At 42.9% G+C, this 25,954-nt stretch overlaps 1 protein-coding gene across 3 annotated transcripts in view; it reads right to left on the minus strand.

Moving 5' to 3' along the window:
* Positions 1 to 25,954, minus strand: part of WWOX (WW domain containing oxidoreductase) — a 1,169,433-nt gene that overhangs the window by 1,077,851 nt on the left and 65,628 nt on the right. For 2 of the 3 annotated variants that reach the window (XM_073659143.1, XM_073659142.1), the window contains exon 6: positions 5,835 to 5,941. In XM_073659143.1, the coding sequence (XP_073515244.1) occupies positions 5,835 to 5,941 (107 nt within the window). Of the gene's footprint in view, positions 1 to 886; positions 3,806 to 5,834; positions 5,942 to 25,954 lie in introns of those variants that run through there. The other variant, XM_073659144.1, reaches the window with a different exon arrangement.

Genomic DNA, 25,954 nt, shown 5'->3' on the forward strand with positions numbered 1-25,954 from the left:
AGCAAACAGGAGTTCCCCTGGCCAGGTGGAGTTGTAGGCCTCCCCGTCTATCTGCACTCTTTCTGGCTACCTTGCTGTAAGCGGGTAGAAGTAGCCCACGTCCCTGAGTATACCGTGTGGTGCTCACCCGTATGGCTGGTGACTTGGGGCCTTCTGTTAGCCTCCGCTCCTGGATGGCGGTGCTGGTCCCTTCCTTGTGACTGAGCCTCCGGGCTTCTATGGCCAGAGGACCTGGAATCCCCTGCCGGCTGTTTTCTGCTGCTGGGTGGATATCAATCTCCACAGCCTCGGACTCCGGTGTCCGGTATTTGGTTTCTTCTGCCAGGGCGAGCTATATCTCTGCTTAGCTTCCAGCCCCTGGTCTTCAGCTACTGCTCCTAGCTCCTACAGAGCTCCTTGCTGACACTTTCCCTCTCCAGGCTCTGACTCCCAGACTCTGACTCAACTAATCCCGCCCCAAACCCAGTTCATAAGGGCAGATTCTTCCCCTCCCAGGTCTGGGCAGGAGGTGTTGCATGCTTAGGGCTCCTGACCAGAGAAACCTCCCACTTGCTCTCAGACGTAACATTTCTATTACTGTGGCAACCAGACCCCTGGGGTGCCACACTACCACTTACTGTAATCCTGCCTCTGATGATAACGAAACTGCTGAAAACTCTTCCTGAAAGAACAGGATGTAGGAGACTAAAAAAGCCCAGTGGCCAGGGTAAAAATTGCAAGATTACAATTTTATTTAATTGTTTTATCAAAAATATAAATTTGAAAGAAAAAATTTGCCAAATTAAAAAAAATAAATAAAAAATAAATATATATATATATATATATATATATATATATATATATATATATATATATATATATATATAAACACATAGGTTGTTTTAGCTTCCCTTTAAACCTCAAAGTCAATTAAGCTCCGTATTAGAGCGATAAGTCCTACTTTACAAAGTATTATATTTTTTTTCTTCCTTGGTTGCTCGAGGGCTTTCCCACTCCTCAAGATGAGATTTATGCTAGACAATATCTTTCTGATTAAAACAAATCATAGTTTTACTGTTCTAATTTCCTTCTTTTCAGAGCGTATGATATCAAACAAAGCTGAAGATGTGATATTAAAGCTTGATCATGCATGAGCGTTCACAAAAAAACATAAAAATACTTAAAAAAAAAAAAAAAAACAAGAGAGAGAAGGCAACAAAAAGCTTGGAGTTTACATGACTCCTTTTCCTGTAATCACTTCTTCACAAATGCGATGATTGTGTAGAACTTTAGTCTTATTGTCTGCGATGGAGGAGTGAGAACGATGAGGCTGAAATCCAACCTGGCAATTAAGTGAACAGTTCGAGGAGTTGGTCTGATTTTTTTTTTTATGTTTTTTTTTTCAACTCCCTTCACCTCTGGCTATTTTGTTAAAAAAAAAAATCTTCCTACTTATTAGTTAGACATCTTTCTTAAGCTTTTCCTTCAATATCAAGAAATGACCACTTGAATTAGGAAAAAAAAAATGTCAATCAGGATTTTTTTTTTCCCACCATAATCATACGGGGAAAATAAAAGAAATAAGAAAAATGTTCCTCTGTTAACACTAATGAAATCTATATTTTACAGAATAGAGATGGCTAACGTAATAATCTGCTCTCGAGGATCAATAGATTGACGCTGGAATCATCTAAAATTGCCACTTATTTGAAGAAACTCAGCATTCTTCACTTGTTGTCACATAAATATTTTTACTGATGTTCTCAGGATATTGAAATAGTTCCATTATTTATTTTTTTTTTTTTAAAGAAAAAAATATTTTGAAGAACTAAGACATACAAATAAATCTATATTCGGTATTTTTTTATTGTCGTTATTAATAAAAAAAAAGAAAAGAATAACCATTTAGTAAAATATTATTTGATTTTTTTTTTAATATATAAGGTAGGTTTGTTATTTTTGCATGGCAGATTAATGATTAATTAAAGAGAAAATAAACTAATCAAGTTTTTCTAAAATTTATTTCAATTTATTTCAATTTTTGGTGATTTCGTTTCAAAGTTTCCTAAAGGGCATGAGATCTCTCGACCCCTCCATACACCTGTGCCAACAATTTTGTCTGGCCAATTTTTGGGGTTTTGCGTGAAATTAAGTCCAATTTGCCTTTTTTTCCCATGTATAACAGTTACATAGGTTGAAAAAAGACCCAGGTCCATTAAGTTCAACCTTTCTCCAACAATTATTTTTGTGTAATTTCAATAATTTTCTGGGAAAAATACTTCATTTTCTGGAGTAATTTCAAGGGTGCCAACACTTTCAGCCATGACTGTATTGATAACACAGGATCACGGCATTGATGATAGTAAAGTCACCGGGCACAGAAATGGAGGTGGTGAGCTGTGACCTAAGATCACAGAGCTCTCAAAACTATCTCATAGAAGTCAACAAATCATCTCTAGCCTACATTTTTCTAAAATTACAAATTCCATAAAGCTGTTAAAAAGGACTGAGTATGAAACGCGTTGGTATATCTGTTATATTCTTGTTTAGGTGATGGCATTTTAGTGCTTGAAGAAAGGCTGTAGGCACAGTTGAAGACAGCTATGCTCATGGAAAGAGGGGTTAACATAAGGGAAGGTTTTTATTCCCTACGCGTTTCGAAGCCGGACAAGCTTCTTTTTCAAGACAAATCCAGGAATTTTAATGATAATATTAAAAAACTTGGTTGTTTTAAATTCCCTGCGAGCTGGAACAATTTTTGCCAATTTCCACTGCCGGGAGAAGCCAAGAGAGATCGAAGAGGCACTTTAATCACTGTGTGTACAGGGCGTAAGTTATCTAAAAAGAAACAACTATCCACAAGGCTGTAAAGCAAAAGCCACATTTTTATGCCAGTGGGGGACCATGGGTCTGAGCTGTGGTTGGATAAAAGTATCCAAAGCTCAACAAAGTCTATACTTCAGCTTGCACTCGAGGACGTAAGATTCTTCAAAATTTCAGGTCAACGTGAGGTGTAAAGTATGATGGTCAGGTGAAGTTAGAGCTTGCCGGCCAGGTAATGGACCCTGTTTACTGCAGCTTTGACCTTGGATATTGGTGACACACACATGGTCCAGTCTCTACGGACATCCCTTTCTTTGTTAGACCACAGACAATTTACCGTGAAGGCACCTTCTCTTCCCACCACCTCCCCAATCAATACTGCGGTGCAATGTCTATGCGGCAAATCCTCACTTAGGGTTAACTATCCTGTTAAAGTGAAAGGCCCTATCCGATCACCTACATGCTGGGATCAAATACCATTGTATAAATGTAACAAACACAAAAAAAAAAACATAAAAAACAGAATATCTAGTAATTGTTGTTAACTGAGCATTGCATGTCCCATTGTCCCGCTTTCGGTGTAGAAACAAGAACTAAAATTCTCTTTATATCTATTTGTTATCAGACATAAGATACCAGATTATTTTCCATCCCGATGGGTACAAAAAAGGTTTTGGAGGATAACATTATTTTCCCTCCTGGAATGCAATGTAAATTTCCGACATCCTGTAATTAATCAACAGATTCTCTCCTGGCGATATAGAGCGGGTAATCAAAGTTCAGTAATAACTTATTCTTTCTGGTCCAGCACCTGCATTTCATTTGTTTATTTTTGCAGTCTCCGAAATCTGAAGGACTGTCAAAGTGCCATAATATTAGCACAATAATCAAAGTTAATTAGCCCCTCTCAATAAACAACAACAAAGCTATTACAAGAAAAGAAAGAAAAAAACCCAATGACGGCTTAGTCTCAGTTAATCGGTGGACACAGGCAATTGTTTTCCTAAAGAGAGAGGAAAAAAATCCCTTTAGAAGTGGCAAATGGCAGCGTTTTGAAAAGTACTTATAGACACAATATGCTGCCACTTAATGCTGGAGGCCTGGGAGAACGTGCATGAGATACGAGAGCCACCTGCTGCCTAAACAGATCTTGGCGCGCCTCGTAAAAGCTGGAGGAACGGCGGCCCACTCTTTCAGTGCTGAATGGTTTGGAAGGGAATGAAGGAGGTCAAAGAATAGTTTGTATTTCGAGGTAAGAAATAATCTCAAAGGAAAACTGTTGCCACATGTCAAAAATAAAGGTTAATAGTAAACTACCGAAAAGAAAAAGCAAAATAAAAACTCTTCAGTCTTTGGATAATCAAATGTCTGAAAAGTAAGGTTGCATCTTTTGTAATTCCCATAGACAGCTTCCAACATGCAAAACCATTTCTACATTCATTTTCTATCAGACGAAAGGAGGGTCAGGACACAGTCGCAAGTCGTACAGGGTCTGAAAGTTGGTCTAAAATGGGGATACCCCTTTAGAATGGTAGTCCAGGTCTTAGAAACTGATTACCTACCCTCAGGATAGGTCATCAATAGCGATGAGCAGACTCGTGGAAGTTCAGGTTCTAGTACCCGACCCAAACTTTATTCCAAAGTTCGGTTTGGGTACCCGAACTTGAACCAGAACCTCATGGAAAACAATGGGAGCTGAACTTTTGAGCTAGAAAATCTCTCTCTGTCCGGGACTCTGAACATTAAAACACACTTCCGATAGAAGTCAGTGTTCGGTGTTTTTGTATGAACTGCAAATCTGTAAGTTCGGGTTCGCTCATCTCTAGTCATCATTATCAAATCAGTTGGGGTACCACACACACGGCGTCCATCGATTAGCTGTTTGCAGGTCTTGATAGCGGCAGAGAGTAGGCCATTGTCACCACTCTGTTCACTGTTTACTTCAGAATGCCACGGGACCTGCAAGCAGCTAATCAGTAGGGGTTTAGGACACCTACAAAACTGATATCGATGACCTATCTTAAAAATAGTAAATCAAAATCCAAGTCATAGACAACCTCTTTAATGTTTGGATAAAGTAGAGAGTTTTAGAGAGTTGCATGCCCTCAGTTAGACCCGTTTACCTATGCATAAAGGTTCTCATTGGAGACTTTGGTGAATTGATCTGATTGTTTGGGGTCATTTTATAAACCAATACATGACAGGCATTGGGTGTTTACTCCTTCAATTGGCACTGGTGGTCCTTCAGATCAGAGCCTATACATGTCATGTAGCCTTATCTTAACAGAGCACTACAGACTGCTGTAACAGTAGGCTACAGTAGCAAATATAGGCTAAGTTTACATCTCGTTTTTGCCTCTCTGTTTACTGTATAAATTGGGAAAAAAGAGAGGCTGTGAAGGATGCCCAATAATGGCAACTGTCACCAATAGAGGATGGTGCGAATCGATTCACAGGACCCGGTCACTCAGCCATGTAAGTAGTCTGTGGCCTTTGGACGAGAGCCAAGAAGCGTCTCTTACCTGATGGCAGCAGCGGCTCTTCTTTTCATTAGCCAGCCTAGCACGACGTCACATGTGCATCACGCCACAACGATTATGTCGCACCAGTAAGGCTAATCAAAAGGAGGTAAGATAAGGGTCAAGTAAGAGGAGGTTCTCCGGGTTCCTTTCCAGAGGTCACAGGAGGCCGATGGATTAGGGTATGCGAAGCGATTCGCCCCAACTTTAGTCACCGTTGGTGAATGTGAGACCCATGGGCTACCCTGGTAAAAATAAGTATACTGTGCGGTATGTTTACTTATTCTACATTGGTGCATGGAGTCTACTTCGATATTTCATCCTCTTGTGGAAGTATACTGACCAAATGGGAACCAAAAGGAGTATATCGTCCCCCATCTGCCCAATGGACATGTTTAGCTTTCTCGACATATGCACCTGACTACACACAATGTGAATCGAATTGAAGAGTTTCCATTGTCAAAATGCAATGTTTATTTATATGGAATAATTTCTGGAAATTTCTTGACTTACCCATTCATCTATTATCTGTCGTTTAGCTTCATTTGCCTTTTGGAGGTTCCTGCATGCCAAAATTACCAGCGCACCATGAAGAGCCAAGGAACGTGCAGTCTCAAATCCTGTAGTGGCAAAAGCAAAAATAAGAATCAGGCCGTTGCACTACTTATCTTGTTTTATTTAGCAGGTAATCGTCGTACACAAAAACTTGGCGTCAACTGCAATGAAAGGAATTTCTGATGTCCCATAAGCCACCAACAACCAAGCATTGAAGGAACCGGACACTAATTCCGTTTACTTCCTTTTGCCATATGGCAGTAATTTATGTTTGAGAACGGCATCATTTCAAAGCACCAGCTTTTGCCACAGTGCGAGTCCTTGCGCAAGAGCCAAGGACAGACTCATTCCAGGATTGAAGTAACAAGTCCGCCATTTGGGCAAGCAGCACAGAAAATCTGTTGATTCCCGACTGCCCTCCCTTATGCCATTCGAGAGTTGAGAGTACTTCCACCCAATAAACTTGATGATGTTGTGAAGGACTGTAACATGGACCATAACACCGGCGGGAAAGAGAATAAGCTGCCCGCCTTGGAGTTTAGAGATACTCAATAAAGTTGGTCCAACACCAGAAAACTATTGACTATCGATCTGCTGGCAGCTATCTCAAGACTTTCCCACAAATGTGTGTGCTGGAATCAGTCTAACATGCCTGCTTTAATAAAGAAAGGGGAGAAAAGTCCTGTCAGTCGCCTTTTCCAGAAGTACAATGGATTAATCATGTTGAAATCCAATGGACTGAAGAAGTTTGGATCAATCATGCTGAAATCCAATGGACTGAAGAACAATGGATCAATCATGTTGAAATTCAATGGACTGAAGAACAATGGATCAATCATGTTGAAATCCAATGGACTGAAGAACAATGGATCAATCATGTTGAAGTCCAACATGCCGAAACTTTATTTGCCCTAAACAGTTCGCTTATGGCAAAAGCATGTATTTCATAAGACTACAAAGTATCATATAAAAGTCTCAAGCAATTTATTGGTGCTTCATCCATCCTCTGTGAATTCGATATTTAGGATGCTGTCATGGGGATATCATGAGTGTCAACTACATAAATTATTTAAAGGCACATACAAGATGCTAAAAGTTGTCCCTACTCTACAATACTCAGCATGTAGTTACCGAATGGTCAAGATGGACACTCTGAAGCTGACACAATATAGATTTTTAGCTCTGGTTTACAAGCATTTTGCGGCTTCGCATGTAAAGGTCATACATGTAGCCACTGTTTTATCACTTCTGGATTAATTTTGCTTTACTGCTAGGCATCAGATTTGCCCTTATTTACCACTGCTCTTGGTTAAACATATCCTGAGATGAGTGCAGTCAGATGACAAGCTTTTAAGAAAGTATGCGTTGCTCTGGATTGGATTGGATGTTTAAGTGATGAAAGCCTCCTTCTCTTTTTCCAGGACCTTAACACCTATGTCCTGAGTTTAACCTTCTCAATTCACCAGGAATAACGTTCCATCCATTTTTTGGATACCTTGGCCACCATTTCCACTAACGTTACATTCGAGACAGACCTGTATGTAAAACCAAAAGACAAAAATAGACTTTTGCATTACTCCAGCTGTCATCCTAAGCACATCAAGAGGGAGCCCCCTAAACCTGAACATCACAGGGTAGAAAGTATTGTCTCTAACTATTCAGTTCGTAAGATCAGACATGATGAAATGAACAAAAAATTCTGAAGTAGAGGTTACCCTGAGGACATCCTGATTACCTTATTCACAAACTACATCTAAATGTAATTTGTAGAGAATGGCATTTGTCAGTACCCATCACCTCTTTAGCAGGCACATTAATTATGCATCCTTAAACATTGGTCCCTGCTACAGAAATTTTACCCCAATGTACCTGAATTCAACAGTAAACTACTTCTTTGTAGTAAGCAACCCAACATCATCAGGAACCACCTTGTCAGGGCTGAAGTAGGATCTAAGAAACCCAGCATGGCACAACGCACTTTGGCTACACAATGCAGGGGTACTTTCCCCTGTCTCGCTTAGAATACTGCAACATTAGTAAAGGTGATTCGTTAACTCATCCTCGCTCTGAAAAACGTTATCCCATTAAGGGTTATTTCTCGTGAGTCGTCATTTGTCGTCTACTTCATCAAATGTCCGTGCGGTCTCGGATATGTCAGGGAGGCCACATCTCGCAACACAAGTCGACCATAAGATGTGTTTATAAGATCATGTTTATATGTCGGTCAGCATTCGGGTCAGTGAGACCATGATTAACACTTAAACGTCGAAACGCGTAGGTCCTGATCCTTGTGGTGCACCATATGGACAATTGGTGTGGAGCAATGTTTTAATGGGCCAATAAAAGCTATGTTGTATTTTAAGAAACTAGCCTGATACGCTGGATCATCCTTTCCTTTTTTCTCAATTCATTTTCATGGGCCATACGATTGCCCAATTAAAATATCAGGCCATTGATCATGTTCCTTTGGTCAGAAGAGGGGGTGGCCGGATAAAAAATCCTGAAAGAGCGTGAATCCTACTGGATTCATGTTCTACAAACTTTGTCTCCTTTGGGCCTAAACAGGTAATAGGTCCATCATTAAACATGATATCACCATAGTGACATACCTTGGGTACACCTCTCTAGTTTTATATCTCCTGTATCCTGATATAACTTTTTCCTAGTGGGGTATATATATTTGATATACATAAGGTATTAAGTCATTAAACTAACCTATTTTTCCACTTTTTTCTAGATTTCATAATAGACAACAGGTATAGACCCCTACACCGCATTCCTTCCCTTTCTTCTTTCCCTTACTTTTTTCCTCTTTTGCTTTCTTTTCCTTTTTCCATTTTCCTTTTAGTTTCCCCTTTCTGTTTTCTTTTTTCCCTTTTCTTCTTCTATTCCCTTTTTCTTTAACTCCATGCTGTCTTCTCATTGTTTTGCTTTATTCTACTTCTCTTGCCTAATTCATTTTGTTTTATTTCTCTTTACATTATACCCCTTTACCTTACTTTTGGTCTCTTCCCTCATCTTAATTTACTTTCCCTGAGATTACCATCTTTTTGGCTCCTTCCATTCTTCTTCCGCTCTTGGACCTCTTTGTTGCACATTGCGCCTTCTGTTTCAGCCATTCTCTCTCCACGCAAGAGCACCGCATTCTTACAAGGTGTCTGTTGCTCCTGCAAATGTGCAAAAAACTTTTGGCTTTTTCCGCCGGGACTCGGCCCGTGCATGCGCACTTCTCTTGCGTCACTGCCTCCCCTGGGTATATAATGTGGCGCTTGTACACTATATAGTACTACGGCGCTTTTGACACCACATTCCTGTAACAGGTGACCCTTGTTTTTCCGTTATTTCGATTGTACTGTTCTATATGTTTCTTTCACATTCCTCTTCCTTTTTGGTTTCCTTTTTGTTTCCCTTTTTTCCACCATTTCATTTCTTCCTTCATACTCACCTGTTATTTAAAGTTTTCCTTTTGGCACAACCTCTAAGAATCATAAGGCCATTTTTCTGAGACTACACTAGATACCTACCCACATATACAGTACAGTTCAAAAGTTTGGCCACACCTTCACATTTAAAGATTTTTCTGTATTTTCATGACTATGAAAATTGTACATTCACACTGAAGGCATCAAAACTATGAATTAACACATTTGGAATTATATACTTAGCAAAAAAGTGGGAAACAACTGAAAATATGTCTTATATTCTAGGTTCTTCAAAGTAGCCACCTTTTGCTTTGATGACTGCTTTGCACACTCTTGGCATTCTCTTGATGAGCTTCAAGAGGTAGTCACCGGAAATGGTCTTCCAACAATCTTGAAGGAGTTCCCAGAGATGCTTAGCACTTGTTGGCCCATTTGGCTTCACTCTGCGGTCCAACTCACCCCAAACCATCTGGATTGGGTTCAGGTCTGGTGACTGTGGAGGCCAGGTCATCTGGCATAGCACCCCATCACTCTCCTTCTTGGTCAAATAGCCCTTACACAGCCTGGAGGTGTGTTTGGGGTCATTGTCCTATTGAAAAATAAATGATGGTCCAACTAAAAGCAAACTGGATGGAATAGCATGCCGCTTCAAGATGCTGTGGTAGCCATGCTGGTTCAGTATGCCTTCAATTTTGAATAAATCCCCAACAGTGTCACCAGCAAAGCACTCCCACACCATCACACCTCCTCCTCCATGCTTCACGGTGGGAACCAGGCATGAAGAATCCATCCGTTCACCTTTTCTGCGTCGCACAAAGACACAGTGGTTGGAACCAAAGATCTCAAATTTGGACTCCTCAGACCAAAGCACAGATTTCCACTGGTCTAATGTCCATTCCTTGTGTTCTTTTGCCAAACTTGTCTCTTCTGCTTGTTGCCTGTCCTTAGCAGTGGTTTCCTAGCAGCTATTTTACCATGAAGGCCTGCTGCACAAAGTCTCCTCTTAACAGTTGTTGTAGAGATGTGTCTGCTGCTAGAACTCTGTGTGGCATTGACCTGGTCTCTAATCTGAGCTGCTGTTAACCTGCGATTTCTGAGGCTGGTGACTCGGATAAACTTATCCTCAGAAGCAGAGGTGACTCTTGGTCTTCCTTTCCTGGGGCGGTCCTCATGTAAGCCAGTTTCTTTGTAGCGCTTGATGGTTTTTGCAACTGCACTTGGGGACACTTTCAAAGTTTTCCCAATTTTTCAAACTGACTGACCTTCATTTCTTAAAGTAATGATGGCCAGTCGTTTTTCTTTACTTAGAATTTGTATTATGGCAAGAAAAAAGCAGCTAACAGTCTATTCAGTAGGACTATCAGCTGTGTATCCACCTGACTTCTGCACAACACAACTGATGGTCCCAACCCCATTTATAAGGCATGAAATCCCACTTATTAAACCTGACAGGGCACACCTGTGAAGTGAAAACCATTTCAGGTGACTACCTCTTGAAACTCATCAAGAGAATGCCAAGAGTGTGCAAAGCAGTCATCAAAGCAAAAGGTGGTTACTTTGAAGAACCTAGAATATAAGACATATTTTCAGTTGTTTCACACTTTTTTGTTAAGTATATAATTCCACATGTGTTAATTCATAGTTTTGATGCCTTCAGTGTGAATGTACAATTTTCATAGTTATGAAAATACAGAAAAATCTTTAAATGAGAAGGTGTGTCCAAACTTTTGTTCTGTACTGTATATATATATATGTGTCACATATCTCCTCCTGGCATTACTGCGACCAAATACCATCATAAATTGTGTGCTTTAGTCCCCTTCTTTTGTCTTCCGTTTGACGTATGTCTTCTCATACATATGCATTTGACATTTTTTCATATGTCCCATTGTTTTCTTCAGTATATTAATATTTTTTTCATTTTTTATTTTTCTTATTTGTCCATTTTTGTATATATGTATACAGATATATCTTGAAAAAGGCCATGACAGGCCGAAACGTCGACTGACTTGTATCTGAATTCATTTGGGTCTGATTTTTCATTTTTTGCTTTATTCTTGCATTTGAGTGCCAAATTTTTTATCTATGGTATTTATTTCTGAGCACCGCACATTCAGTTGAGCATCCATTTTTACAACTTCTACTTAAAGGGAATTTGAAAGCAGGTTTTTGCTACCTAATCTGAGAGCAGGATAGTGTAGGAGCAGAGACCCTGATTCCACTGATGTGTCACTTACTAGGCTACTTTCAGTAGCTTTGATAAAACTAATTCTATTAGCAGGGTTTATCACTAGAGGACTAGTTGTCTCATGCCATGTAGTCCTTCTGCTCTGTCTAACCTCACCCCACCACTGACAGGCAGCTTTCTGTCTATGCACAGTGTACATAGAAAGCTGCCATTCAGTGGCATAGGTGGGGTTATACAGAGCTCAGCATTTAGAGAACTGCTAGATCTGCAGCAGGTAAAGCAATTTTTAATCAAAACTGCAGCAAGCAGCCCAGTAAGTGATACATTCCTGGAATCAAGGTCTCTGCCGTTCATCATGCTGCTCTCAGATGGGAAAGCAAAATCCTGGTGATAGATTCGCTTTAACACTTAGTTAATGGTATTGCACTAGACCTACCGGTTTCATATTGACACACAGCCTGTTAGACCCTGCTTATGGCAGGGCTTAACAGGTTACTTTAGCTGGCAGACCCAAAGTCCACTGCTTCATCTTGGATTGCAATAAAGCCATGGGCACCCTGTGATCTCGACGTGATGGGGGAGAGGGGTGAGAGACAACATTCTCTCTCCCACAACCATCTAGATGTTGGCACAACCCTGGCTGCTATTGTAGGAGCACGGGCGTCAGTTAAAGGTAATCTGTCAGAAGGTTTTTGCTATGTAATCTGAAGACAGCAGGAGATAGAGGCGGAAACACAGAATTCAGGGACATGTCACTTGTCAAAGTGCGTGCTGTTTACTAACAGCGAAGGATTTATTACTAAGGGATTAACATTGCCGGACAAGTTTGGCAACGCCCCCTCCTGTGATAAGCACCTGTCTATGGACTTTGTACACAGAGAGCCTGGTGAGGGCGAGGTTAGCTTTCTCAGCTCTGCTTCATTCTAAATCTAAAAGTTCTGATTGTGTCAGAACGGCTGCTCCAAGTAAACGAAGTGATACTTCGTTGGATTCAGCTTCTATTTGCCTACATCACGCAACTCTCACATGAGGTAGCAAAAACCTGCTGACAGATTCCCTTTAAGCCGAGCTCCTGGCAATGATCGTGTAGGCACCGCTCCTGCTCCCCCATGATCACTATGACATATCTGCACATCATACTACGTGAACTCCTTCCCGATTATGCAGACATGTATGTCAAAAAGGGGTAAAAAAAATCAATAAATTGCTCCCATTCTATCCCTCCTAGACGCCCACTCACTCCACCTACCCCTTTCCGAGGTCTAGCCAGAGTAAGTACGAAAGTATTTGTAAGGTTGCAACCTGTCCCAATTGCCCATCGACATACTTGAACATTTTCGAAAGGCTCACAAAAAAGGGGAGAACTCCTAAACACCAGGAAGATTTGTCAAACTTAGGGATGAGCGGACACGTGGAAGTTTGGGTTCTGGTACCCGACCAAACTTTATGCCAAAATTCGGATCGAGTATCTGAACCCAAACCCTATTAAAATCAATGGGGACCCAAACTTTGGAGCTAGCAAATCTCTCTCTCTTTCCTTCCCGGACTCCTTCTAGAAGTCAGTGTTCGGTACGAACCCTGAACTTTACAGTTCGGGTTTGCTCATCTCTAGTCAAATCTCCTCTTTTCCGCAGAATCGTCCTGAAAATTAAACACTTTAGCATTGCACTCATCATCCTCAAGGGTGACCATCTCAAAAAGTATTCCTACAGAGGGCTGACTAATATAAGTGTAAGGCTCCCTTAAAAGAAGAAGTAGAATCCATAAGACGTCTTCCATTCCTTAAAGACGTAAAACGATTAAAGTAAGTGGAAAAGAACCGTTCATCCCTCTTTGCTGTCTTCTTTTCCCCTCTCATAAAAGTAAAATAAAATTCCCTGCAAAGCTCGGTTCTCGGGAATGCTGAGTTGCAACAATGCTGCTAGAAAATGCTCATTGCTGAGACAGGTGTATAAAGACACCCTTGGATCTCGCTTGGATCGCGGCTGTATAGACACGCCGAAAATTTACTGTTGAATTAACTGGGTTAACTGAATTATTCTAAATTTACTGAGTAAACTCTTGCCGTTTCTCGCGCGCACTCGGGGGACTCATTCGTTGTTGTGTACCGTACACCACTTCAAATAAAAGCATTCAAAAATTAAGTGCGGTTTGCAAGATTGATGAAGAAACCATATGTTCCCTATTAAACGGAGAAAGGCAAAAAATGTATAATTGCGTCGTTTAATGTACTTAGCAAATATTTGGAATTAGTCTATGGAAATCCACTATAGCGATTAGGAATTATGATGCACCGCGAGATAATGCAGAGGGGGATTTTTCTGCTGCTTTTCTTTCTCTTAATGTGACATGGCAAGAAATGGGCAGGAGAAGAGATGAGTGGTGGTTTTATAGAATGATCATAATAAAAAAACAGCAATTTACAACAAAAAAGAAATAATTAAAGGAAATGTGATCATTTCCAGAAAAAAAAAAAATTGCAAAAAAATCGGCACGGTTGATGCTTTGAGAAATGGAGAAAGAGAACGGCGAGGAGTTTAATTACTTAGTCAAACGGTTTATGGATGTTCTTGCAAAAAAAAATAAGTGACAAAGAACTTGGCTTAATTAAAGTGCTGCGGGGTCCGCGGTACCTAAGGGCCGGCTTGAGATGCGCATATTGGCAGACATGGATTTCCTTGTGTGATAAGTAAGTTCTCTATTGAAAGACGATCGCTGTCAAACATGTGACCTTAACCTCGGTGGTGTTCTGCAGACGGAAGAAACGTTATCTTCTCTTCTTGTTACAGTCTCCTGGTAACAAGTACCAATAAAGAATTTTTCTCCAGGTACGAATTGTGTATATATATTAAAAAATATATATATTTTAGGTGCTTTACTGGTGTGTCTTATTGTCTGTGGCGCTGAAGAGCTGCTTTTGAGGTCAGCGCTGCAGACAATATCAGAAAATGGAAGCAGAGGTAGAAACTCAACGCTGGACCCGGGAAGGGTGTGTAAAACTCTTTTTTAACAAATTGTGAAACGATTTTTCTCAAACTGGAAAACTCTTTTAAATTTTAAAAGATTTAATAATTCCAAATGATTTGAATCTGTCACAGACAGCAGAAATGAGTTAAATGGGTATTCCCGAAAGGTGAAGTTACCACCGATCCACGTGATGGGTGACAACTACTAGAACAGTGGGGTCTGATCAGTCAGAACAAATGACCTCGAATGGCGCAACGGTCTAGTGTTACGCTGAGCACAATTGCCAAAAAAGGCTGAGCGCAGTGCTGTTGATGTGGTTCACAGGTTCCTCAGGGGCGGGTCTTTCAGCTGCGCTGCATAATTACCCTGTAAGCCACGCCCCCTAGTGAAGACCATACAAATTTGCACAAAATAAAAAAAAACAACAACAATATATCCGGAACTGTATGACGAATTTTAAAAACACAAAAAGAAGAACATCTAGGGGAGAAGCAGGAATAAAAAAAAGAACAAAAACTGCCCACTTTTTCACCTAGTGGCAGATCCTCATTAAATCAGCGGTGAAAACCCGCAATTTTTTTTAAACATATGCACTCTAAATTGGACTCCTCAATCATATGAACATAGGGGGAGAAGATCAGACAGAAAATCATGTTTATGTTCAACATAAGTTATCCACAGGAAATATGATATTACCCACTGGATTTTGCCCTCACCAATTTTTTGGCCTTCACCAACTTTGATACAGCCCTAATAGGGCATATTCCTGTGAGGACTAAAGTAATTTTTGGCCACTAGGACTTATTATTTTGCTCAGAAATTCAAAGGTCATTAGGGCTGATATGGTCTTGACAATATCAAACAAGAAGAGCTGAGCAATCAAAATTCGCAGGACATTGGTCCAGCAGTCATGTTGGTAGTAGTGATGAACGAGTATGTTCGGTTAACCCTTTCGGCGAGTACCGAGTATCTGCAGCGTACTCAGTGATATGTTTGAATCACTCCCATGTGCATGATTTGCGACTGTTTGACAGCTTTAATACATGTGAGGAATGCTTGCTTCTTTCGCATTCCTCACATGTATTAAAGCTGTCAAACAGTCGCAAATCATGTACACGGGAGTGATTCAAACATATCACCGAGCAGCTGTAGATACTCTGTACTCGCTCGAGTATACTCGCCAAAAGGGTTAAACGAACATACTCGCTCATCACTAGTTGGTAGTCTATGGCTGCTGGACCAGAACCCAGTTAATCACCTACCTGTGGGGATCCCGAGTACCTCTTCTATTTGGTGGGCCAGACACAACGTCATAACTGTAGCATGACACTGTCGAAGGCCTACTAACCATAGGAGGCGTCGGGGATATCAGCAAGTAGAAGGTGGTTTGTAGGGCTCTAGTCTGGCTGTGACGGACTACCAACGTGGTCCTGCAAATCCTTTTTTTGTTCAATTCTGCATATAAGTACCGTAAATATTATTTTATGGGACTTTTAATTAAATGTACTTAATTTAAAAAAAAAGTTCACTTGTAAAAAAATATATTTTTATATATTTTTTTTACAAGATTTTAGTTTACATTAAAGGGTTAAATTGAGTACAGTAGATGATTCTACTGTTCGCGCATTGGTGTGACCATGTGTTACAGTTACCAGCCACTGATGACAAGCATACCGGTCGCAACTCCTCAAAGTGATGGTGCTTATAGTGATAAAATGTGGTATTGCAAGTAACAGAAAAAGTTGAATACCAAAAATAAGATTATTTTAAAATGAGAAAAACTAGCAGACAATATTAAAAAGAAATAAAAATAGCTGTATAAAATAAAAAGAAAACACGTACAAGGTTCTATGCAAGGGGGTAAGATACATAGTAAATGTTTTTTGTTATTCGCACCTAAGAAATAACAAAAATCACATGAAGAATGAAAACCTATATGATTTCCACAAATATTAAAGTGCAGTGACCAGTTAAAAAGAAGGAACAAAGATTTCAGACTAAAAGACCTTGAAATTAAAGGAACTTGATGTAACTTGTGCACTAAGTCCTGACGTGAAACCAACCAGAGCATTAAATTCCTGATACGGCTTGTTCTTGAATGGCACCAGAGGAAAAGGTCTGCGTCTTAATCACGTTGCCGTTCCAGATATGGTTTTCTGGCCTCAGTGTCTTGCCATTGACCATTTGGAAAGGGGTGATGCTACTGGATTTTTAGTTGATTTTTTTGTAAAGAAGAGGGAGATATAGGAAAGTACAGATGTAAAGTATCTATACCACTTTTATTGTTAACTTTGTACTTGCAATATTTTTTTGGGATAAGCAGCAAGGGGCATTAATTTCACTTGCTATTTATCTGTTACTCTGTCATAGTTCCAGTAACCAGACATAGTATTTCTCTCTGGCCGGTCCTACCACCACCGCAACCCAACGCGCTCCATTGACGTCATCCGTCTTGGTTATTGGACCTGACTAAGGCTCCAAGTTGTTGGCGTCCCTGCCACTCTATTTCACAGAGCCAACATCCCTACACTATTGTGGTGCGAACTCTTCTACATCAGGTGCTGTTTTTCCAGCTCTGCTACACCAGCTGCCGTTGCTCAATCTCAACTGTACCATTTGCTGTTGTTCCTCTTTTCCTCCCTGCTGCACCAGCACCAACTGTCTGTGCTGTATAAGAACTGCATATGCAGAACAGGAGCTTCAAGGATTCACCTCACTCTTATGATCTGCAACAAGTACTAAGGAAAGAAGGGGAAAGCTTTCCCTACAGTAAGACTAAGCTGAATCCCTACAATGTAGCGGGCTGCCTGTGAACAGACTCGCCTTAGCCCTAGACTAGTCTGAACGAAGACCTATAGAATAAAGGGGAGGGGTACCTAAAAGAACTAAGGACTGGAACAAAAATGGCACACCTCCTGAACAGAGAGTTGTTACAGAACACAAAAAGATAAACAGACAAAAAGGTACTAGAGGTACTAGAGGTCCCAAGGGACCAAGCGAACTGACAGAGAAAGGCACCGAAGCACCTGGCTAGCAAAACAGTCAAACAACACTGAAGTTCAGCACAGCCAAAAAGGCGGAGCTGGAATATAAAGGCAGATGGTCACGTGAAAGCAAAACACAAGATGGAAAAAACAAACAGGAGTGTTCTAACAGTCACCAGGTGAGACATAACATCAGTTTTGTAGCACACCATGCCATTTGGTTGTTCCATCTCAGCTGCACCATTGCCTGCTCTTCCACTTTTCCTCCCTGCTGCACCAGCACCAACTGTCTGCGCTGTATAAGAACTGCAACTGCATATTTAGATCATGGGCTTCGAGGATCCACCTCACCAGGTGAGACATAACATCACTTTTGTAGCACACCATAACGTATGATTGTTCCATCTCAGCTTCACCATTGGCTGCTGTTCCACTTTCCCCCCCTGCTGCACCAGCACCAACTGTCTGTGCTGTATAAGAACTGCATATCCAGAACAGGGGCTTCGAGGATCCACCTCACCAGGTGAGACATAACATCAGTTTTGTAGCACATCATGCCATTTGGTTGTTCCATCTCAGCTGCACCATTGGCTGCTCTTCCATTTTTCCTCCCTGCTGCACCAGCACCAACTGTCTGTGCTGTATAAGAACTGCATATCCAGATCATGAGCTTCGAGGATCCACCTTATCAGGTGAGATATAACATTAGTTTTGTAGCACACCACGACATATGACAAATGCAATTCTAATCATCGGGTCAAAGGTTAATTAGTTTAGGCATTATGACACAAAGTGTAACGATTGGTGCAAGCATGAGAGCTTTTCTAGTTCTTAGAACCTGAATGTTATTTACCATCTACTTAGGAGAAAACGAAGATAAGCGCTCCATGTGTGAATCAGTATTGACAGGCAAACCTCAGGGTATGGATGCTGCTCACCTAAAGTAGTTGTCATGGGCAGGAACAATGCTGGAAGGAGTTAAAGTGTATCCTCCAAGGGACTGTTGCACCGACCGCCAGGTTCCGGATGTCTAAACATGGAACTCAGAATTGAGCCAGACAAACAAAAGTTGCTGTGTCGTTCGGGTGCAAACGTGGATGGAGAGAAGCAGAGTCAAGGTAGGAGAAACGTTTTATTGGGTACCTGATGAAGGGGACGGAGAAACGAAATGCGTAGTCCAATAAAACGTTTCTCCCACCTTGACTCTATTTGTATCCTTCCAAGGCAGTGACCGGACGACATCGCAACTTTTCTCTGTTTAACCCTGGCACAAGGCATAGCTCAGAGTACCAGCCTTGCCTGAAGTTTTGATTTAAGTGGTGTGGCTTTATTAAATCATTTCTAGGAATAACATTTTTTGTTAAAAAACAAGCACTTTGACTTGTTATTTTGACTATCAACAATTTTAGAAATTTGAGCACATGCAGTAGCTCCTTTACCTAGCAATCTCTCTCCAGCTCTATAAAAATTAAGACAGTGTCCAAAGCAAGCGCAATAGACCTGGGGCCGTCCTCTAGAGTTGCATCCGAAGCTTAGTTGCAGAACCCTTATCAAGACTGTCATGGGATTGGGAACAAGCAAGTACAAAGAAGTTAAACCATGTAGAGAATACACGTCAAACTCTGGCCCGTGGCCAAATCTGGCGTGCAAGGTGGTTTTATTTGGCCCGCGATACCAGAACCACCACCCCTATGTGGGGCCATTATTCTGTATGGAGGATTACAAGTTAATTTATTTTAGTTCTTCAATATAAACAGAGAAACTCATATATTATATAGAGTCATTACAAACAGAGTGATCTATTTCAAGTGTTTATTTCTGTTAATGTTGATGATTATGGCTTACAGCCAATGAAAACACAAACGTCATTATCTCAGTAAATTAGAATACTTTATAACAACAGCTTGAAAAATGTTTTTAAAATCCGAAATGTCCTACTGAAATGTATGTTCAGTAAATGCCCTCAGTACTTGGTCAGGGCTCCTTTTGCATCAATTACTGCATCAATGCGGCAATGTGGCATGGAGGGATCAGCCTGTGGCACTGCTGAGGTGTTATGGAAGCCCAGGTTGCTTTGATAGCAGCCTTCAGCTCGTCTGCATTGTTGGGTCTGGTGTCTCTCATCTTCCTCTTGACAATACCCCATAGATTCTCTATAATAGATTCTCTACGGGGTTAAGGTCAGGCGAGTTTGCTGGCCAATCAAGCACCGTGATACTGTTGTTTTTACACCAGGTATTGGTACTTTTGGCAGTGTGGACAGGGGCCAAGTCCTGCTGGAGAATGACATTTCCATCTCCAAAAAGCTTGTCGGCAGAGGGAAGTATGAAGTGCTCTAAAATTTCCTGGTAGACGGCTGCGCTGACTTTGGTCTTGATAAAACACAGTGGACCTCCACCAGCAGATGACATGGCTCCCCAAACCATCACTGATTGTGGAAACTTCACACTAGACATCAAGCAGCTTGGATTGTGGTCTCGCCACTCTTCCCCCAGACTCTGGGACCTTGATTTCCAAATGAAATGCAAACTGTACTTTCATCTGAAAACAACACCTTGGACCACTGAGCATCAGTTCAGGTCTTTTTCTCCTTGGCCCAAGTAAGACGCTTCTGGTGTTGTCTATTGGTCATGAATGGCTTGACACAAAGAATGTGACACTTGTAGCTCATGTCCTGGATACGTCTGTGTGTGGTGGCTCTTGAAGCAATGACTCCAGCAGCAGTCCACTCCTTGTGAATCTCCCCCAAATTTTTGAATGGCCTTTTCTTAACAATCCTTTCAAGGCTGCGGTTATCCCGCTTGCTTGTGCACCTTTTTCTACCACACTTTTTCCTTCCGCTCAACTTTCCATTAAAGGGGTTGTCCACTAATATTGAAAAAAGCCCAATGTATTTTTATGATGAATAGAAGCTTCTTTGCAAATATCTTCTTCTGCTGTTTCTGCCTGTGAGCAGCGCTATCACTAGCCGCTCACAGGCATCACGTGACCACCGATTGCAGCCGGCTCTGACATCCGCTGATGTCACTTCATGGTTCCGGATGCAGCCGGGAGTCTCTCTCTTCTGCGTTCCACGGTGGATGCTGGGTTATGGGTGGGTTACCCCCCGCATCGCACCCGGCATCCACCGCGCGCTCTCCCTCTCCTCATTTATTGGGAAGCGCGCGGTGGATGCAGGGTGTGACGCGGGGGGTAACCCCGCCCACAACCCAGCAGCCACCGCGGGGACCCCAGCACTGAGTCACACCTCACTTGATGGGACGTCAGCAGGGGGTCACGTGAGGCCTGTGAGTGGCCAGTGATAGTGCCACTCACAGGCAGAAACGGCAGAGCAAGGTAATCACAAAGAAGCTTCTTTTCATCATAAAAATACATTGGGCTATTTTCAATAGTAGTGGACAACCCCTTTACTATGCTTGGATACAGCACTCTGTGAAAAGCCAGCTTCTTTAGCAATGACCTTTTGTGGCTTACCCTCCTTGTGGAGTGTGTCAATGACTGCCTTCTGGACATCTGTTAAGTCAGCAGTCTTCCCCATGATTGTGGAGCCTACTGAAACAGACTAAGGGACCTTTTTAAACGCATCGGAAGCCATTGCAGGTGTTTTTTAATTATTCTAATTTACTGAGATAAATGACTTTTGTGTTTTCACTGGCTGTAAGCCATAATCATCAACATTAACAGAAATAAACACTTGAAATAGATCACTCTGTTTGTAATGACTCTATATAATATATAAGTTTCACTTTTTGTATTGAAGAACTGAAATAAATTAACTTTTTGATGATATTCTAATTTAGTGAGAAGAAGTTGTATGTGGGGCCCATAATACTGTATGGAGGACTATGTGGGCCACGTAGCATAGCTACCAGGGGGGCAGAGAGTGCCGTCGCTCCGGGCCCTGTGCTCAGGGGAAGCCCACCATGGGGCGCCCACCCGGAGCTACACTACGCCGATATACTTAAGCACAGCCATGGCTACACAGTGCTCCCTCTTCCCTGTGTTCAGATGTACTCACGTCTCTTAGACGCGAATACATGTGAGCAACACTGCAGCGCTCAGCTGGGAGGTAGGAGAGCGCTCGTCATCTCCCCACCTCGATGTGCAGTGGAGTGATGAGGTCACACACAGCTGATCACATCACCCTGCTGCTGTCAGATCACTGAGCCGCAGAGCGGCAAAGGACACATCTTATTTGTGTATGGGGTAGGGTGGAAAATTGTGTGGGGGAGCAGCGTGGGGTTGGGTGGACCAGATGGAGAAGTGTTGGGACAGTATGGAGAGAAGGGACCATGGGGGACAATATGGAGGAGTGGGGGACCATTTGGAGAAGTGGGGGACATTATGGAGAGGTGGGGGGCCGTATGGAGAAATGGGTGTTCAATATGAAAAAATAGAGGAACAGTATGGAGATGTGGGAGCGTAGGGAACAATATGGGGGAAGAGGATGGATAATTGGGAGTGTCTGAGGACCATATGGAGAAGTGGGACTGTGGGGGGACTGTATAGAGAAGTGGGGGACAATATGGAGGAGTGGGGAGACTATATGGAGAAGTGGGGGACACTATGGAAAGTTGGTAGTGTGGGGGGGCCGTATGGAGAAGTGGGTGTACAATATGAAGAAGTGGGGGGACAGTATGGAGACGTGGGAGCGTAGTAGACAGTATGGAAAAATGGCGGAACAGGATGGAGAATTTGGAGCGAGTGGGGACCATATGGAGAAGTGGGAGTGTGAGGGGATTGTATGGAAAAAAAGGGAACAGTGTGTAAATATGTGAGCGTGGGGAGACAGCATGGAGAGGTGAGAGCATGGCGGACAATATGGAGAAGTGGGGGCACAGTATGTAGAGATGGGAGCGTAGTGGGCCAGTATGGACAGGTGAGAGCGTGGGGGACAATATGGAGAAGTGGGGGCGCAGTATGCAGAGATATGAGAGGGGGAGCAGTTTGGAAGGTGAAAACTTTGGGGACAATATGGAGAAGTTGGGGCACAGTATGGATAAGTTGAATTCATGTACGGACAGTGGAACTGGTAATTGATTCATGTACTGACCATTGTCCTGATTGTGTACAAATGTACCAATCCATAACTGATCAGAGGTTGTCACCCGGCTGAGGCGGTCACCTTTCTGCCACTGGTTCCCTACTGTGGCCGTCACCCTGCTGCCCCCATCACCCTGCTGCCAAAGTGGGAAAGGTAAGCGCCTTAAAGAGCCAAAGGTGATAGGGACTTTTATTGTATATGAGGGAAGTTATTGTGAAGGCACAGTATATCGTGGGCAGTATGCAGAGGAGGAAAAGTGTGGTTCTAGTGCAGTATTCATCTACTGACGGTGGTTCTAGCACTGCATTCATTTACCAATAGTGGTTCTGGTGCTGCATTCATGTACTGCCGGTGGTTCTCTGTATATGAGCGTTGTGGGCCCACAATACTGTGTTTAGGGAATCTGTGGGGCATTATATTGTGTATAGGGGAGCTATGGGTCCATTATACTGTATACAGGGGAGCTGTGGGGACATCATACTCTGTATAAGGGAGCTATGGGTCCACTATACTGTATATAGAGGAGCTGTATATTTGGGGACCCAGTGGACATTATTAAATGTTAAGTGGGAACTTAAGAAGCATTATTGTTATGGGGTACTCAAGAGTATTGTAACCATCAAAGGGGCAAAATGTGGACACTTTTCTAGGCCATTTGCACAGTGCATTAATCTTTTCAAGGGAGCGATTTTACCAAATATGTAAGGGGCACAGTGGTGGGCATTATTATGTGGGGCAGTAAGAAGAGCTGTTATTGTACCACACAGTCAGTGCAGTAATAGGGACACATACGGTAGAGGCTCACTATTGGGGTATCAGCAGGATAAGGAGTTTGTGCAGGTTGGGAATAGATGGGTACGGGGCTGGAAATGTCAGAAGTCAAATGTGCTTTCGTTCTCGCTGCAGGAGTCGTGACTGGAAGAAGTAGTCATGTTGGTCTGGGCCAGATGGAGAAGACGGGAAAATTAACTATTCCACAAAAAAGAATGTCAGCTGTAAGTTACTATAAACACCTGTACTGTAATTACTTGTATGGTCTGCAGGTCTGGTATCTACCACTATATGGTAACCATATGACAGTAATATCAGTGTGTTGGTCTTTGTGTAGAGATTTAATTTTCAGCAACAACACGGTCCATCCACTGAGGTTCCTCTATACCAGGCCTGGGCCAAGGGCGGCCCGCGGGTTACATCCGGCCCTGTGGCTGTCCACGTCCGTTCCGCGGACCGAGACAGCTGTGGGCTGAAAACAATGGCCCACTGGCCGCACTGCGCCCTCTACTGCCTGTCCGTCATCGCCGCTGCCGCCCACTGTCACCGCTATGTGCACCCTCAGGATGCAGACAGCGGTGATTGCATTGGTGGAAGATGGCACCGCCGGCTAATTCTTCCACCAATCAACGTCATGTCATCGTATCAGCTCAGCTGAGCTGCGCACCGGAGACAGGAGCAGAGGCACAACGCCGGGGCAACGGGAGTGAGGCGAGTGTGGTTTTTTTTTCATGGCTATGGGGGTCAGTTGCAGGACATGGGGAGGCTATGGGGGTCAGTTGCAGGACATGGGGAGTCTATGGGGGTCAGTTGCAGGACATGGGGAGTCTATGGGGGTCAGTTGCAAGACATGGGGAGGCTATCGGGGTCAGTTGCAGGACATGGGGAGGCTATGGGGGTCAGTTGCAGAACATGGGGAGCCTATGGGGGGTCTTCTGCTGGACATGGGGAGACTATGGGGTCTCCTGCTGGACATGGGGAGGCTATGGGGTCAGTTGCAGGACATGGGGAGGCTATGGGTGTCAGTTGCAGGACATGGGGAGGCTATGGGGATCAGTTGCTGGACATGGGGAGGCTATGGCGGTCAGTTGCAGGACATGGGGAGGCTATGGAGGTCTCCTTCTGGACATGGGGAGGCTATGGAGGTCTCCTTCTGGACATGGGGAGGCTATGGAGGTCTCCTGCTGGACATGGGGAGGCTATGGAGGGCTCCTGCTGGACATGGGGAGGCTATGGAGGGCTCCTGCTGGACATGGGGAGGCTATGGAGGGCTCCTGCTGGACATGGGGAGGCTATGGAGGGCTCCTGCTGGACATGGGGAGGCTATGGAGGGCTCCTGATGGACATGGGGAGGCTATGGGGGGCTCCTGCTGGACATGGGGAGGCTATGGGGGGCTCCTGCTGGACATGGGGAGGCTATGGGGGGCTCCTGCTGGACATGGGGAGGCTATGGGGGCTCCTGCTGGACATGGGGAGGCTATGGGGGTCTCCTGCTGGACATGGGGAGGCTATGGGGGTCTCCTGCTGGACATGGGGAGGCTGTGTAGAGGCTCTTACGGTATATAGGGGACAGTGTGCTCAAATGGTATATAGGGGGGATGTCTGCATACTTAATTCTGCTCAATATTAAGTGATACAATTAATATTAATATAAAGTAATTATAATTAATATGATAATATTAATATTGAGCAGTTAATTTCAGCCTATTGGTTCGGCCCTTCACAACAGTCACGGTCTCTCATGTGGCCCCTCTGGAAAATTAATTGCCCACCCCTGCCCTATACCCACGATCAGGGTGCTCCACCATAGTTATACACACGGTTACCTGGTTAGGGGCTCACTCACATGTTTCGCCGCCCCCTGATCTGAACCCCTAGCTACGCCGCTGGTGGAGTTCATTATTCTGTATGGAGCATTATGTGGGGCACATTATACTGTATACTGGTTGGTCCGCAACTTTGTCCAAGTTTTTCATTTTGGCCCTCTGTGTGTTTCAGTTTGACATCCCTGGTGTAGAGGAAAAGTATGGTCAACAAATTTGCCAAAGCCATAAGTCATCCACACAGCGCTCCCAATCTCTTTCCTGAGCAGGGCGAGCAAAGTACCGCAATGCGCATGCGCCGGGAAAGGACAAAAAGGGCTGATTACAAAAAAGTATAGCAAATGCACATTACAGTACTTTGTTCTGCCCTCAGCACAGCAAAGTACACCTGCGCAAGAGTGAGGTCGGGGGCGCTGTATGGATGAAATAGGATGCGTCATCCACATGAAGCAGGGGCAGGAGGATGGCGATTTCGGGGAGAGAATAGGTGCCGAACAAGACCAGCGAGCCAATCAAACCGGACCGTGACGTATGGAGGGGGTTATAAAGGGTATATTTTGGGATACACAGAGGAGCTAGGGGGCTTATATGAGGGTTGTAAAAAAGGCCGTAAAGGTGGCGCTAGTTTATATTGAAAGAAGCTGGTGACAGGTTCCCTTTAATATGAAATAAAATCAATGATGTATTTCAAACAAGACTTCAGATTAGAGATGACAGTTCTAGTTCCTTTAAAAAGATTAAAAGAAATAAAGATGATAAAAAGTCAAGACAAAACACCACACACACAATAAGTATTAAAACAAAATCCAAGAACAAGAGTGTGAAATCTATAATTTTCTCCAAAATATAAATAAACATCTCGTACCCGCCTTCTCCTTA

This window comes from Phyllobates terribilis, unplaced genomic scaffold (genome assembly GCF_046119375.1).
Source record: "Phyllobates terribilis strain yellow unplaced genomic scaffold, ASM4611937v1 Scaffold_13__5_contigs__length_258822181, whole genome shotgun sequence".
Lineage (NCBI taxonomy): Eukaryota > Metazoa > Chordata > Amphibia > Anura > Dendrobatidae > Phyllobates > Phyllobates terribilis.